Below are 17,516 nucleotides of genomic sequence, written 5' to 3'. Positions count from 1 at the left end.
GTGGGGCAAACTTCACGCTGCAGCCTGGTTAATACGGAATGCTGCACCAGAGTCACCCTAAATATATGAACTATTTCAGTGCAGCACTAATTAATTATGGAGCTCAAGGAGCGGTGTACCACTGCCCTTCTCCAGTGCTGGCTTCATTGGTCCTCTTAGTGGACATTTACAGAATGTCCCATCATGTGATAGAATTATATCTTGTGTTGAAAGAAGGGTGAATGAAGCCGTCCTCAAGATTCTTGACAAAGAGATGCAAAGATTGCAGAGGAGTGTACTTCTGCTGCAGAGTCGGTCTGTTACACTATACAGAAGTGTTCTGCATTATCTTGGCAAAGTCCATCTGGCAGGGGGTCTGTGAACTCTTTATGTTTTTAGACTATACAAGCAATCTTGGTGAAGCTTTGCAGTACAGTTGATGCGAAGCGCCTCATGTTGAAGCATTCTGCAAACAATTATAAGTCGTTCTCCTCTCAAGTCGTGCTTTTCCACCTCAACATTGACGCGGGGGCTAAACTTTGACTTCAGCAGTCGTAAGCTGGTGCATCAGTGGACGATCACGCAGGCTGCAGTCCGTGTTTGTCTAGTTGATATTTGTGGCGAGAAACGTTGCCACAAACCCAGGTGCACCAGCATTTTTTTATGCGCTCTGCACACATGTAAGCTTGGCTGCTCTCATACGAAGAGCAATCACATTGAAGGCTCTGAGCAGCGTTGACTTACTGGCGATGCTATGAATACTATATGACTGCGAATAAAGTCAATGTTTTCATCTAACTCCCATGTGAGTGTGAGGAAGCACAGTTTTTAAAAGCCGAGAGTTGAAATAAGTTTTTCTGAGATGTGCTTTGGTACTACACTTGTGCACAAATAAAAGAGTGGGTATTTCTTATCTCAGAATTAAAGAAAATTTACCACATTTTAGATGTAGTCTAAATTTGACAATGAAGGCTAGCAATATTCTTATTTTTTCCAGTGCCAGAAAGTTTAAAACTGGCCTTCAGCAAAGTAATATATCTGCACAAGGCACTGAAAGATTACCTGTGCATGCACTGATAACATGTGCATGGTGCAAATAATTACTTTTAAAGATAATCTGTAGTGAAAGCTGTTGCAGCGAGCCAGGGCTTGCTCCCACTTTATAATGCAAGCATATGCTTATCGAGTCATGTCTGCTCAGGCATCAAGTTGTTTGACTTTGTTAATGTAAACACAAAGTTAACTAACGATAATGTAAGAAATAACTGTTCTAGATAAAAGTTATGTTGATAAATGATTGATATTTTATGCCATGTTCTTTTATTATTATTATTATTATTATTATTATTATTATTATTATTATTATTATTATTATTATTATTATTATTATTATTATTATTATTATTATTATTGTCATCCATGTGGATCTATCGTTTCCTTTTTTTATTTATGTTCCCGATTCCGGACTTTCGCAGCTTGTCCTTACAAAACTGCCGTGAGTCATTTTGAACTAGTCTAGATGGTCTGCTTGATAGAAAACCTTTTCTTGTCAGAATTATCGTGCTGAAAATTTCTGACAGCATTTTTATACTTGGGCTTGTTCTTTATTAATGGTTTGTAGGCAGCCAGACATTTTTTCATAAAGATTAGCTACGAATTTTATTAAATTTCACTTCATACATGCTTACATTTTTTTCTTCAACAGCAAGAGCTCTCCTTTTAGAAGTGGAGTATTCAGCAAACACTAAAACCTTATAACAAAGTTGCATCTTACAAAAAAAAATGACTTCGTTGTGTACAGAAGTTCGTTATTTAGTACTAAATTTAGTACAAAACCAACCAAGACTTCTTCGTTTTCTTCTTGATAACCAATATTTCGTTATATCTGGGTCCAATATATCGACGCTTGAGTGTAACCATTTTGAGGAACCAACATTTCAATATATCAAAGCAGTTAAGGGGTGTTTATCTCCAATAAAATTTGAACACATAGGAAAAAAAAATATATGCAGTCCTTTTTTTTTCGTCACTGCGCGCTGTTCTAACCATGCCAATGTTAATGAAAATGGCGGATGCTACATTTTTTTCTTCTTCTATGGGGTGCTCTATGCGCCCATGCCTGTAAAGATTTATGCGCCATAGGTTCCGTCGGCGATATTTTATACAATATGCTCGTTAACATGGCCCAATGCTCCTAAATTTGAGAAAAATTTAAGAGCGTTGGCTTGGTCCTTGTTATACCCGCCGCACCAAACTGATGTGCGGCAGTCAGTTTCGGTTTCGTTTTCGACGTTAAACCCCGCGAGATCACGCTTGTGTCGCTTTTCTTGCGTATTAGACATCATCATCACCACTGACGAGAGTTTTGGCTTTTCTTTGTTTTTAACTGTTTGCGTGTCTCCGAAGCAAAGCGCGCGCTGTCGCCATGACAGAGCGAGTCTGTTCTTGTTTTTTTCCTCGGCGAGGTCGGGCGCGCTGGCGGCCGGTGATTTATTTTTCCTCGTTCTCACCTAGGATGTGGCTGGGCGACCGGCGAGAGGGGAGCGCATAGTAGTAGCACGCCAATCGCCAGTCGCGGAGCTCAGCTCCCGTTTTCTCAGTATTATTGTTTCTCTCGAGTGGTAGAAGACGCGATGAGCGCGGTCAAAAATTCGAACGTGCCCAACCCGCCGAGCTCCAAGAAGCGCGGCGGAGGCTTCCTTCGCCAGGCCAAGTCCCGAAAGGACCACCCCGCCGACTTGGAGCCCATCACCGAGGAGGAACTCGCCAAGAAGGACTCCATCTCACCCGAGGACGTTCTCAGACTACAGAAGATCACCGAAGGTGAGCGAGTGCAGTTCACGATTGCAATACAACGCACGGAGAACGGCGATCGAGAAGGTGCGAACGGCGCAGCGCGCTTGATTCTCGCTATGTACCGTTATATGCATGCCTCTGGCGCCCTGCTGACTACCTGACGCCGCTCTTCCCATCAGCTGTTTCTTTTTCGCTCCCACCGTGACGTGTGCTCGTCTGCTAATAGCACTGGCGCGCGTGTCGTTTCGTGCTGCTGCCGGCTGGCGCGCGTTTTATCGGCATTATTGATCTGGAATCGGGGCCTTTTCCTTTTTATTCGTGGATCGCGCCCGCGAAGGTCGCCGGTCTTTCGTGCGCGCCGTCCTTCGCAGAAAAGCCCGGTTGCTGCGGTCGGGCGTTTTCACGTATTCCACTTGCGGCGATCTATAACATCTCGCGGTCTATGCTTGCTCTTGTGCGGTCTTGATTTGGGCTGCGCTAAGTTCGTTTCGGATAGTCGTGAACATATGGGCGCCACGCTCGGGGGACGCGGGTTTTCGTTAATTACCGCGTTCGTAAATTAATTTGAACGCGGCTGTCGTAATGAAAACGCTATCTCGGGGACGACTGCCAAAAGGCGGCCGGATTTGACATCCGAAACTGCTGCGATGGGAGAACGACGTTCAGGCCGTGAAGGTCTCCGCGCAAGCGCGCGACGTGCTGCTGTGAAGCTTTCGGAAGGGTGAATGCGAAACCGCGAAGGGTTCGCATGGTTGAGCTGCGCTCTCGTCCTGTGTCGTGAGGTGTTTCAAGTATTCTGAGGTCACGTATGTGCGACATTTACAAGCTTGACGCACTCCCTGCGAATGCGTCGATTACTTCTATCTCTGCGACATATGACGGGACGTCGCGCGCGTGCGCTCGTATAACTATTTCTGCGTGCCAGTCCGTCGATTATGTCCTTTAAAAGAGCGCGAGGTCGTTCTCTTGGTCCGCATTTATTTCGCCACGGCTCTGCAATAGCCCGCGCAGGCACCGTCATTGCGGGGATGCGCTCGTCGTACCCACCGCGTTGTTGTGGTTTCGACAGCACTGCGCGCCTCCCGCCAGGTTTCGCAACGAGGTGATGCAGCTCGCGTCCACGACAGTTCTTCGCTGCGGGATGTCGCTGGGCGCGGGAAGAATAGGATACGATGGGCGTGTGACGACGCTACGTAAGCGCGGTCGTTTCCGCCAAAGGAGTTCGTCAGCCGTGCGTTTCAACTGCACCCACCGCAGCGGAAAGCAGATAGAGCCGTGTTTGGGTTGCCACACGGAAGTTTCTTTGTATTGTGCGGCAAGACCTGGCGAACGTGAGCCGCGGACGGTGCTCCCTATTACGCAGAGGCCGTGGAGCGCGCAACGAGCGCTGACTAATACGGCGCGCCTGCACAAGGAAACGGATGCTGCGCTGATACGCGCCGTCTGATGATGCACTGTTGTCGGGCGCTAATAAACCGGCAACATCGCTTACACGGCTCTGTAGCGCGCCGTCGCGTGCGTGCCGTTTCTTGGCGGCACTCGACAACGCGGTACGTGCGTTGCATATTGCCCACAAGTACTTCAGTACGCCGCGTGAAGCTTAAGCCGAATGTTTCAGTCCACAGCAGGGACTGAGTGCAGCTTTTGCCACTAAATCATTAAACAAAGCGGGTACTTTTCACGGAACTAGAAGGCAAACGTCAAGCGCTTTTCAGGATTAGGAGCTTTTTAGGTCCGCGCGATTCCCGTTGTCGTCGTAGGCCCCCGTCGGATACCGTATACGTTCATAGAGCGCATATGGTTGAAAAAAAGAAAAAAAAAGACCGTACTCTGTCCGTTCGGCCGTGCATCTGTCCGTCGGTGGATCCTGCAGTCGTGGCAACTTCAGCGTTGCCATTACGAACCTTAGGATATCTGGATTGGCTCCATCATCAGCATTCACTTCGTCGGTAGGCTGCCCATTTTTTTTTTCGTTCCGTGCAAAGTTTGTACTTATTTGTTTTGCAATAGTTAATCAACCAGCCTAGCGTCACATTTTGTTAAGCATTCTACCATTCGAGCATCGTGACGCCGTGCCCTACCTCTACATGTAACTTAGAAGTGTGGTAGCTTGGGCCAGTTGGTATGGCATGACGATAGTTGTAGCGCGAGAACAAAACGACGACGCAGAGACAAGGACACGTGTCATTCGTGTCCTTTTTGTCTCTGCGTCGTCGTTCTGTTCTCGCGCTATAACTATCGTCCTACCTCTACAAGAGAAAAACAAAATGACACATCGACATGGGTTGCGTTCACAGCTTGTGCTTCTGTGCTGCTTCTGTTCCCGGATTCCTCTATGGTACATTCCACGGGTCTTCTTCGAGCGCTCCGGAGGCTCTGAAAAATGTCAGTAAAGTACCAACCATAAGCACTGCCACTAAAATCATCGTGCATGTACATAACCGGGAAGAATAGGAACGTACATGACCTGCACACATCCCTTTTTCTTTTTTTTTTGTAGAGCCTTAAAGAGTCTGAATTCACCGCTTTCAAACACAGAGCGCTCGCAAACGACCACCCGAATGTGCCGCAAATCTCCTGTGCCGTTCTGTTCTTTTAACTCGTGTGCTTACACATTCGCACTGCTCACTACATGCTGTTCATGCATTGGCTCTGTGCGCTTGACATTTTACAATGGGGCTCACAAGTGAATGTGCATTCTTCTCCTCTTCATTAATCGTTTCATTCATTACCTTCATAAATAAACGCATACTCGACTATAACACGAACGTTCTATAGGCCACTTTCCGGACGTGCTCTGTTGCCGCCATCTTTGGCTGATAACGTTGCTGATTCGTGTCAAACAAAGAGTGTTATGGTAAACCCTCACGCGCGAAAACGCTTCGGTCGATAAATTCAGAGCTTCATGACCGTGATAAATAAATATTACGACATAGAAGAACGGAAAAACGAATGTTTATCAGCCTTATATGGCGATGCAAATGAACCGGAAACGAGAGATCACTGCTTCTGGCTGAATAAACATAATCACCAAGCCGAGTATATTGCGATCGTGATCTACCGCATAAATCAACCATTATGTTCATGTTTTATGCTAAAATATCGTAAACAAGCACGCTCGTTAACTACAGCTAACAGTTCCATCTTGGAAAACGCATTTCCTGTAAAGATATATGCATTTAATGCACTGACGTAAGATGGCGTGGTTGCGCTTAGCTTTCGCGACATCGTCATCACTCCGCCACCTTTTGTTTAACAGCCCCCCTTCCTTATTCCTTTTCGGAATGGCGTTGCCGACAGTGCACGTGTCGTACGATGTCGCTGCTCTGACGTCATAGCTGTGGCCCGTATGCTAATGTCACGCGCACGTGCAGGTGGCTATCAGTTTCGCATCTCGCAGTCTCATCTTTATGGGGCCTGCACGCGCACAACGTATAGAGGTATTCTCCGCGGGGCAGCTTTTAAAATTCGGAAGAACTTGTTTTTTTAAGCAGCCTTCGCGTGTGTGCGTGCGTGCGTGTGTGTGCGTGTGTGTGTGTGTGCGCCCTGCAAAATCGAGGACAGATTTTATCTGAATAAAGTAACTAGACCAAGACTATATTGCCGTCCATTCGTTTGTCTCTCGCCCTCTTTTATATATTCTTTTCTGAGCCTATATACTACAAATTCATTATAAAGAACGAGTAATTAAAGCTCCGCGGGAAAAAATATCGTGTGTGCAATATCGATAAAGCCACAGTCAGTCAATATGACCGCTGTTTAATAGTTGCGTAAGAGATGGGTGGCGCCTGATACCTCTAGCTTGGACAAGGAATTTGAAAATACGGAACTTTGATGGTCGCCATCTTTTGGTCGAAAAGTCGGCCTGTGTACAGAAATTAACGCAGAGTTTCGAAAAAAAAAAAACACTTTACCAACCTAGGTTGGTTTCGTGGTTTGATTTAGTAGTGCTTTGTCAAAAGTATTTATACCGAAAACGCGTATGATTGGCCTGCACTCAACCATGCAGAGCCATTTTGTTGCGTACGCCTGTGTGCTTGACCTTTGTGTCTTGCGCGACGATACTGTGGTGCAGGTATAACTACGAGTGCAGATTTCCTCTAAAACAGACAAAAATGAGATTGAACCGCGTTAATATATCTCCAGCTTGACGTTCGCAAAATACGTATCATAGATTTTTTTCTTACTGAGTGGAAAGAAATTTTTCATAGGATTGGCCAAGTTTGTGCAGCTGTTTGGGTAAATTTTTGTCCGGACGCAATCCACATATGTAATCTTTCTTGCACTTGTTTCCTTCCCTCTGTTCTTTGAAAACACGAGAGACGTTCCATCTATCCTGTCTGATATATTGAACAACTGAACGCAAGTTTGATTGTTGTTTCGGGCCTGTATATAGATTTTCCCTTTTGAAGAAGAAAAAAATAATTATTGTATAGCTACGCTCAACTAAAGCATTCCGCATCTTTGGGCGCAATCATCCTCATTCTTGCGAATGTTAATAATATGTAGGGTTTTACGTCCCAAAACCAAGATATGATTTATAGAAAGGCCCCGTGGTGCTCCGGAAATTCGGCCATCTGGTGTTCATTAAGGTGCATACTATATAAGTGTCCTTACCATTTCGCCTCCATCGAAATTCGACTGCCGCCGCTGGATTCGAACTTGCGACCTTCAGATCAGCAGCCACTGATTCACCGAGGCGGACATTCTCGCTAATTTTTCCGCGAACGTGATATGTGCGGTGCGTCCGTCATCTTCGATATAAAAACGTTTACCGCGGGAAAGCGCGAGGGAAGCGTTGCCTGCCTGTGGTATACTTCGACTATTTCCGCGCGTTTTTTTTGTTCGGCCGAATAGGCGCGGGTTATATTTAGCCCAGGACATATGCCGTGGTAGGGAAGTATTTCACAGGAGTGATTTTCCGGTCCTTCAGTGACGTATAGTCGCGGCGTTCGTATATGCTTTCTTTTCCCGCGTGACAAGCTGGCGCAATGCTTGCGCCTGCTTTATAAATATATGGGTTACAGTAGTGCTATTTAATAAAAAAAAGCCGCTGTCAGGCGGATTTCCGTGATTCATATGGCACCGCGAGCAGCTGTTTTACAATAGAAGTAAAATAGTTGCCACCTGTGTGTTTTTTGTTTGTTTTAGATGCGGAGCATCTTATACTCGCGCCTTGTAGTGCGCCGTCCGCGTCGTCCGCGCCGTCCACACCGCTTCTCGAACATTCGACAGCTGACGCGCGCGCATGCGCCGTCGCGCCGTCGCCCACTCTTCCACCATCTGTGCATCCCTTCCTCCTCTACACACCGCGCGCGCTTCACTCCTCCACCATCTGTGCACCCTTCCTCCTCTACACACCGCGTTCGACATCTACTGATTCTCCAGTGGACGCGCATGTGGCGTCGCGCTTCGAGAACATTCAACAGCTGACAGTGCATGCGCCGTCGTGCTGTATATATACTCAAGGTCGGCGCTCGCTCGCTCAGTTGCCGCTCGTCGGTTGGTTTGTACGGCGCGTCGACGTCCAAGGTCGCGGTGAAATGAATTCCAACGAATCCACAAACACAATGATCGACGTCCCTTCGACCAGCGCCGCCCTTTCGCATACGTGTGTACGTGTTCACTCATTTAACACCCCCTCCTACAACCACGTTAACCAATTTAGCCATCGACCCAAGTAAGTCGCAATTTAACACCCCATTTCACAACCACGTTAACCAATTTAGCCATCGACCCAAGTAAGTCGCACTTTAACACCCCGTTAACCAATTATATGCTCCGCATCCTCCTCAGTGTTCCCTCGAGGGAAGCTGCGGGCAATTTTTTTCTCGTCGTCACCTCAAAAACGTCGCGGTTCCGAATCCAGCCTGCGGTACGACGCAGTGTGACGCAACGCAAGAGCGCTAATTTGCGTAGTTCTCTTGCATCATAATTGGAGAAAGAAAAAGATAAGACATCCGGAGCGCGTCTATACTGTTCCGGAGCCCGACGCAGCGTCAAACCTCGCAATTAGGTGTTTGTTTTTACCTCTTCTGAGCGCACCATTTCTACGTTTTGTCTCGATTTAATGATACGTCCAGACGTTATTCGTAGGTTCCCGTAAAATAATGAATAATTTCACCGATAATAACAAATTCGAATCCAGCTTACTTTACGTAACCTGCAGAACGCCATGCATAAGCGACGGGCCCGTCGTCACCTGACGTAATTTGTGAAATTGGAAATTTCGTCATGGGACTCAACGAAAGTATACTTCTTTATCTCACGCGACAAATAGATAGACCGACGGACTGGCAATTTTTCTCGTTTGTTATAGGCAGCTTTTCAGCTATAAGGCTCCTTGAACATTCCTATGCCCATACAAGGCTTCCTTTATTTGCCTATACACCTTCTCAGCTCTGGCAAAGGTGTATAGGCGTAGGAATGCATACGTATTTAAAAATTTCAAATATGGCTGGAACTCTCTACTGGGGAGCTCCCAGTTTGTGCGGTATAATGTCTTAGGAGTTTCTTGTTACTACAAACCCACTATTTTCGTTGGCGTTAACTTTGTAAACACAAATACTCGGACGCAGTCCTAATGACAGATGCTTCAAAGAATAATATGACGTGCGCGATTGCAATACCCCCACCGCACTGGCGTTACCACGAAGCGTGCGTTTCGTAGCGTGCACAGTTTGCAACAGCTGCTCTCTGTTGTTTTAGCGCTATTTTCAGCGCGTAGCTAAACAATTGCGCGCTCGCTTTAGCTACGCATCTGTATAAGGGTGGGTGCACCTGTTGCAGCGTTGTTTTAACGCAACAGCGTAACCACTTCCCAAAAACTCCGGTGTCGACGTCGCTCTGGACGGCATTGACCGTGAACGAGACGTACGCAATCAACAAAACACCGAAGGTTCAAGCCAGATTTGAACCCAAGCATTCTGCGGGGCAGCCGGGGGTTCCACCACAAAGCCACCAGTGCTAGAAACGTCCTTGGCAAGAAAACTTCATGCAAGCGTCTCGTAAGGCAGGATGTCTCGTTAACAGATGTAGTACTGCGCGGAGTAAGCCTTTACCGTCGCACGAGGCGTCACATCATCTCTATTGCGCAACTAATGGGCTGGTTAAAAAAACGATTACAAAACGCTCAGCCATGATTTGTCATCATCAGCCACATCGTCAGCGAAGTGTGCAGCTGCATAGGTGCGCGTATCGCCTGCGTGTATACGGACGCGCCGTGGCTACTTCGCCGATCCGCCAAGTGGTGTACGAATCGTATACTGAATACTTCACAGCGGTACGTGCAGTGGGACCCTATGGCTGCCACTGCAGAGGCCGATGTCACGTGCTTAGACTTTGCTCGCAGTACGGTTGAGGAGTCCGCCGAGAATCGAAGCGTGGGAAAGGAATGAGACGATGCGATCATGCAGAGCCTTCGCGTTCCGCTTTTTCTTCTCCCTAACGTATACCCGCACAATTAAGCGTTTCTTTCTTTGCCATACACAGCATGGCACGAGCGGATATTGGAGAGAGAGAGAGAGAGAGAGAGAGAAAGAAAGACTATTTCGGAGAAATTAGAAGAAATTGGTGGGAGCCTCCACAGTGACGGACTGGCCCGCTCTAAAAGAAAATAATTGGTTATGCTTGTCTTAAATGCTGTTTGTTTAAACAGACGACTAAAATGAACGTTGAGTACCGTATACTATAGAGTGATGTATTGGCTACTCTAGGAAAGTACCCAGGATACTCGTGATTCACTCATTCGCGTTTTGCGAAAGAGTGAAAGGACATAGGATTACATGATGTAGGATCGCTACCATAGTTTGCCAGCTCCCTTGACGTCACACTTTCCATTTGTTGTATATATACCTACGATCTGTCGCTGATAACAAAAGCCAACTGCATTGTGTTCCTTTATGAATGCTATACATTTACTGTAGTCACTGATTAAACAAGAGGTCAATCAGCGCGCCGTAAAATGAGTTCGTGAGTCATATACGCGATTATTGAATGTGATGTCCTTGGCTATAGAATATTGTCGAATTACTTTGTTTTCACTATAGACACTAAGCGAATGGTATACAAAAATAGAATATGAACAGATTACAGATATTCCAAAATCACTTTTTTTTTTCTTTTTTCCTCAGTTCGCGAAGCGCTTCACTTTGTTCTTTTTCGCTCCTTCCTCTGTCACATGGTTGGTATAGTGAAAAGAACTTTTTCTGGAATATATATATTATAACGCTTGGGAGTTGTCAGTGGTGAGCAAGCTTGGGTCTATGGGTACAATGTTCATTGAATAGGTGTGCTGTACTCAGCACCATTGTCACCTAAATAGCTTATCACACGCGTACACACCTCATGGCCTCTCGCACGTGTCCTACTCGATAATGATCATTGTTTGCGTAGTGGCGAACAAACGTTTAAACATCCGGTTGACAGGGTGGCGTCGCACTATCAGTGGTACGCGGGAGCTAATTGCTTTATCGCGGAGGTTTCAAAGGCAACTCGTCAAAGTGTCACCGTATAGGCAACAGAGACTGGACGCATTAATATCCGCGCTCCAGATAAACGTGCAGATTAACTGGGGGAGGGGGGTTATAAACCGGATATACGCGTATGTGGCGATCGCGCAGTGAACTGAGATGCGCATGACGCTGCTCGTTTGCTTGTAATGGTGGCGGTACGAGACAGCGTACGTCGGCGTCGATCAGCGCCATGTAGATATCGATTTAGCGTCGGCTTCTGTAGCGGAAAAAATCGAAACAGAACAAGCGCACATTTACCAGTGAAATGTACTGGTCTCATGAATGCTACTTTTTATTATATTAGAGAAGTTATATATATATATATATATTGTCACCAATCTTGTCTCACTCAAGGAAACCTTCCGCAGAACTGCTCGTCAAGCTAGGACAAAGAAAACGGCTCCAACCCAACCTCTTCGTCCTCTTCTACACGAAAACCACGCGAATTCATGCGGCATTAAAAAGCGGCTCAATCCCAACCTCTTCGTCCTCTTCCACACGAAAACCACGCGAATTCATGCGGCATTAGTCCCCCCTTTTAAAAAGCATCGACTCGATGCTTCTAAATAAAAGAAGAAGAAAAAAAAACCCATAATTAGAACACGCGTTGACGCAGAGAATCACAAAGTGAGTGCCAGGGAAAACAAAGAGGGCGCACAAGCACTTGGACCATGCGCGAACACAACAGCACCAGTGGAAGAGTCAAGAAGAAAAAAAAAAAAAAAAAACACCACATGAGATCACTGTCACGTTTGCGAAGTAACTCGCAAGCATAAAGACTATTGTGTGTAGTACGGCTTGAGTCGTACGACATGCACAGTTTCGGGCCGATGTTGTCGACGTGACGACACTGTGCCGTCCGGAAGTACTTCGTATGTAAGATCACTCACACGTCGGATAACCTTGTATGGTCCGAAATAACGGCTCAGAAGCTTTTCAGACAAGCCTGGTCGTCGGACAGGAGTCCACACCCACACTCGTTCACCCGGGTGGTATGCGACGTTTCGACGGCGAAGGTTGTAACGTCGTGCATCTGCGTCTTGTTGGTGACCGATGTTCACGCGAGCCAGTTGACGAGCCTCTTCGGCGTACTGCGTGTATTGCTCGGCTTCTGGAGAAAGAGCATCGCTATTATCGTACGGCAGCATAGCGTCAAGCATCGTTTGTACGTTGCGTCCATAAACAAGGTGGAAAGGTGAAAATCGGGTTGTTTCCTGCATTGCCGTATTGTATGCGAACGTGACGTATGGGAGGATATCGTCCCAGGTTTTGTGCTGCACGTCCACGTACATTGACAGCATGTCCGCTATGGTCTTGTTGAGCCTTTCCGTCAGTCCATTACTTTGTGGGTGGTAAGCCGTTGTTTTTCGGTGACTCGTGCAGCTCAGTCTGAAAATGTCCTCTAGCATTTGTGCCGTAAATGATGTTCCTCTATCCGTAATCACACATGACGGCGCGCCGTGCCGGAGGACGATGTGCTGCACGAAGAACTTCGCCACTTCAGACGCCGTGCCGCGGGGTAACGCCTTTGTCTCAGCATACCGGGTCAAGTAATCGGTTGCCACTATAATCCATTTGTTACCAGTGGCCGACAAAGGGAAGGGTCCTAGAAGGTCCATTCCCACGAGGTCGAAAGGTGTCCGTGGTGGTGTAATAGGGTGGAGAAGGCCCGCAGGTTTCACGGGTGGCGTCTTGCGACGCTGGCACTCGCGGCAGCCTTGCACGTAGCGGTGTACACTGGTCGAAAGTCGTGGCCAATAGTACTGCTGGCGCACTCTGGCGAGAGTCCGCGAGTAGCCCAAGTGTCCCGACGTGGGCTCGTCGTGGCACGCGAGGAGGATGTCATCCCGCATGTCGGCTGGTACAACGAGGAGGAAGGCTTTGTTGCTACCTCGAGCATTTTTCTTGTAAAGAATGCCCCTCCTTAGACAAAAGGATGACAATTCGCGAGCGATGCGCCGAGGAGTGTGAGAATTTCGGCCTTCTAAGGAATCAATAATAGGGCGCAATTCCTGATCGGCTCTCTGTCTAGACATAAAGTCAGAATCACTGAGGGCTCCGAGAAAACCATCAGCATATTCCGAGTCCATATCAGGATGTCCCACGGGTGCTCGAGAAAGTGCGTCGGCATCTTCGTGCTTGCGCCCAGACCTATACACAATCATGATGTCAAACTCTTGCAAGCGCAAACTCCACCGAGCGAGACGACCAGACGGATCACGGAGATTGGCCAGCCAACACAGCGAATGGTGATCGGTCACCACCTTGAAGGAGCGGCCGTAGAGGTAAGGTCGAAACTTTGCCGTTGCCCACACGACCGCGAGGCATTCCTTCTCTGAAGTGGAGTAGTTGGCCTCGGCTCGAGAGAGAGTACGACTGGCGTAAGCTATGACATGTTCTACGCCGTTGTGCCGTTGTACAAGGACAGCGCCAAGTCCGACGTTGCTTGCATCCGTGTGAACTTCGGTATCAGCGTCCTCATCAAAATGCGCAAGAACAGGTGCCTCTTGCATTCGCTGCCGTAACTCTGCGAAAGCTGCTTCTTGCTCTGTAGTCCAGGCAAACGGTACATCATCTCGGGTGAGTCGCGTGAGCGGTTCGGCTATCGTCGAGAAGTTGGTAATGAATCGGCGATAATAAGCACACAAGCCGAGAAAACGCCGCACCGCTTTTTTTGTCTGACGGCACAGGAAAGGTGGCGACTGCTGCAGTTTTTTCTGGGTCAGGCCGCACTCCATCCGCACTCACAACATGTCCCAGAAATTTCAGCTCATCGTAGCCGAAATGGCACTTCTGGGGTTTTAGCGTGAGTTCGGCCGAACGAATAGCTTCCAGAACCATTCTTAGACGCTTCAGATGTTCTTCGAAACTCTCGGCAAAGATGACCACATCATCAAGGTATACAAGGCAGCTTTGCCACTTCAAGCCAGCGAGAACGGTATCCATCATTCGCTGGAATGTTGCGGGAGCCGAACAGAGGCCGAAAGGAAGAACTCTGAATTCATAAAGCCCATCGGGAGTTACAAACGCTGTCTTCTCTCTGTCTCGCTCATCGACCTCTATCTGCCAATAGCCGCTCTTCAAATCTATCGATGAAAAATACTTCGCGTGTCGTAGCCTGTCGAGAGAATCATCAACCCGTGGAAGCGGGTAGACGTCTTTTTTGGTGACGCTATTGAGTTTCCTGTAGTCAACACAGAATCGCAGCGTTCCGTCTTTCTTCTTTACTAGAACGACTGGCGAGGACCACGGGCTGCTCGACGGTTGTATCACCCCGTCGTCAAGCATCTCCTTTACCTGCGTCTGTATAGTCTCGCGTTCTTTAGCCGAAACACGGTAAGGTTGCTGGCGGATTGGGCGAACATCATCGTCGGTAATAATTCGGTGCTTTATGAGGGGTGTTTGACCGACTCTAGATGAAGAGGCGAAGCAAGATTTAAATTCCTTCAGCAGGGTATGCAGTGCGGCCTTCTTCTCGTCCGAAAGCTTCGAACTGACGTCGATGTGGTCCAGAAACTTATCTCCATCAACCATTTCCTCGGATGCGAAGCACTCGGTGACATCCGCTACACGGTCTCCGAAGGCCACGGTGGTGCCGCGGAAAAGATGTCGGTGCTCGAAGTTAAAATTTGTGACGAGTATCTGCGACCGTCCGTCACGCACACGCAGAATGCTTCGCACTGCACACACACCTTGAAGCAGTAAAAGGGATACGTTGCTCTCGGCGACCACGTCACCGTCTTGGAGGTCTTCACAGGTGACTTCTACGAAAGCAGTCGCTCGGGGAGGCAACGTCACGCTTTCGTCGGCAACACGCAGCGCAGGTCTACGACAGCTATCAGCGCCTCGATCGGTTGCAAGTTGCGTCGAGAAAGTCACCATTCGCTCGCGGAGATTTATGATCGCGCCATTCTCTCGAAGGAAGTCCATTCCAAGGATGAGCTGACGAGAACAGTCGCGTAGTACGAGGCAGGTTACCACAAACGTTGACTCGCGTATTTCCACTCTTGCGGTACAGCGACCCAATGGAGTAATAACGTGGCCTCCAGCAGTGCGAATACGCGTCCCATTCCAAGGTGTCATCACTTTCTTAAGACTGGTTGCCAATTTTCCGCTCATAATAGAATAATCTGCACCTGTGTCCACCAATGCGCTGACCTGAAGACCGTCTATCAGCACGGGAATGTCGAGTGAGACTCGGCCACTGGGTTCAGACGCACAATCCGGCATTTCTCTCGCACTGCACTCAGACGTCAATTCAATGTCTGCAGCGTTTTGTGGAAGCGTCGATAGGAGGTCTTCCGCACTTTTAGTCCCAGCGACCTCGCCCCCGAAGGTCGCTGCCTTCAGTTTTCCCGACGAGGGCTTGGGGAACGTCCCCGTGCCATCGTACTGAGACGTGGTCCAATAGCTGCGGGTCGTCGTGGAGATGGAGACCGCGATTGACGAAGGCAGACGTTGCTGCGCGAGGTAGTCCTCAATTTCTCTTGGCCTCTGACCAACTAGGGGACGAGGCGAATGAATAGAGAAACCGCGCAGTCCAAGTTGTCGGTATGGACATTCCCGGTAGATGTGACCGGCTTCACCGCAATGGAAGCAGAGGGGTCTTCTATCCGACGTACGCCAAATATCGGACTTCCGCGGAGGGGCACGGCGACCGTCGATGTCCAAACCAGCATGCGCAGATTGAATTGAAACTGGCGGCATCGTCTGGATTGGGACTGCAGGGCTTGAGACCGGCATGGAAGTGCGCAGAGCTTCGGCATATGTGCGGTTCCCAACATCAGTGGACGCAGGAGGTGGTTCTAGATTTGTAACCGTTGGTTGAGGGCGACGGCTGTGAAGCACCTGCTGGACCTCGTCCCGAATAATATTGGTGATGCTGCTTACCTCCGGCTGTCTCGCCCCGTGTAGTTTCGCGATTTCCTCGCGGACGACGGAGCGGACGATTTCGCGAATCCACTCAATGCTGTTGCTCCCGAAGCTGGCGGAAAATTCAGTAGGTGATGCAGAATTCACTTGCCGGTCGAGTAGGGCTGACCGCTGATGAAGTACCCTCTCCATCGTAGTGGCTTCGGTCAGGAATTCTGCTACACTCTTCGGAGGACTCCGCACTAGACCAGCAAAAAGCTGCTCCTTCACGCCTCGCATCAGATAGCGTAGCTTTTTTTCTTCTGGCATTGCCGGATCCGCTCGCCTGAAAAGCTGCGTCATGTCCTCCACGTACATGGTGACGGTCTCATTAGGCATCTGGATGCGTGAATGCAATGCACGTTCAGCACGATCGCGGCGGTCGGGGCTCCGGTAGGTCTCCAAGAGGCGATGCTGGAACTCGCGCCAGGATGTCAAGACATCACTTCTGTTCATGAACCACGTTCGGGCGCCGTCTTTCAAACACGCGTAGACGTTGCGGAGTTTGGCGGCTTCGTCCCAGTAGTTGATCGCTGCGACGTGTTCGAACTCGCTCAGCCAGTCGTCCACATCCTCAAACAGCTCTCCGTGAAAGGGACTAGGCATCAGCGGGTTCTGGACAGTGCAATAAATTGGTGCCGACGACGTAGGAGTTTCCATGACGCCTTGAGGCGAAGTCATAGTCGCTCTATGGATAAGCTGTGCCGGTGTCTCTGGTGGTAGGCCTCGTTGGCGGCGGCTTGTTCTGTGAACTGGCGTGTCCACGGGCACAGGGCTTGTGTTCCGGCTCCTGGGCGGGCTCTTGTGCATGGGGTGCGTCGTCAGTTGTCGTACCCAGCACCTCCACCAATCTTGTCACCAATCTTGTCTCACTCAAGGAAACCTTCCGCAGAACTGCTCGTCAAGCTAGGACAAAGAAAACGGCTCCAACCCAACCTCTTCGTCCTCTTCTACACGAAAACCACGCGAATTCATGCGGCATTAAAAAGCGGCTCAATCCCAACCTCTTCGTCCTCTTCCACACGAAAACCACGCGAATTCATGCGGCAATATATATATATATATATATATATATATATATATATATATATATATATATATATATATATATATATATATATATATATATATATATATATATAAAAGGGAAAGAAGTGTATACCAAGGGCTGGTTTTTCCGTGTTTTTAACACAATATTAATGAGATCTAACAGACAGTAATGCCAAGTAATGTACAGGGGAAGTTATTAGAACCAATGGAATGTAAATAAGAAGAAGGAAGAAAGAAAAGTGGATGAAAAAATAACCAGCCGTGAGC

At 48.3% G+C, this 17,516-nt stretch overlaps 1 protein-coding gene across 1 annotated transcript in view; it reads left to right on the top strand.

The window, feature by feature from the left end:
- Positions 1–2,478: 2,478 nt before the first annotated feature.
- Positions 2,479–17,516, top strand: part of LOC142804099 (protein unc-119 homolog B-like) — a 51,532-nt gene continuing 36,494 nt past the window's right edge. The window contains exon 1 of the mRNA XM_075890672.1: positions 2,479–2,802. Within this exon, the coding sequence (XP_075746787.1) occupies positions 2,613–2,802 (190 nt within the window). The 5' untranslated portion in view covers positions 2,479–2,612. The remainder of the gene's footprint in view (positions 2,803–17,516) is intronic.

This window comes from Rhipicephalus microplus, chromosome 3 (genome assembly GCF_043290135.1).
Source record: "Rhipicephalus microplus isolate Deutch F79 chromosome 3, USDA_Rmic, whole genome shotgun sequence".
In the NCBI taxonomy this organism is placed as follows: domain Eukaryota; kingdom Metazoa; phylum Arthropoda; class Arachnida; order Ixodida; family Ixodidae; genus Rhipicephalus; species Rhipicephalus microplus.
Note: the sequence above shows the minus strand (reverse complement) of the source record. Positions and strands in the feature narration are given on the sequence as shown.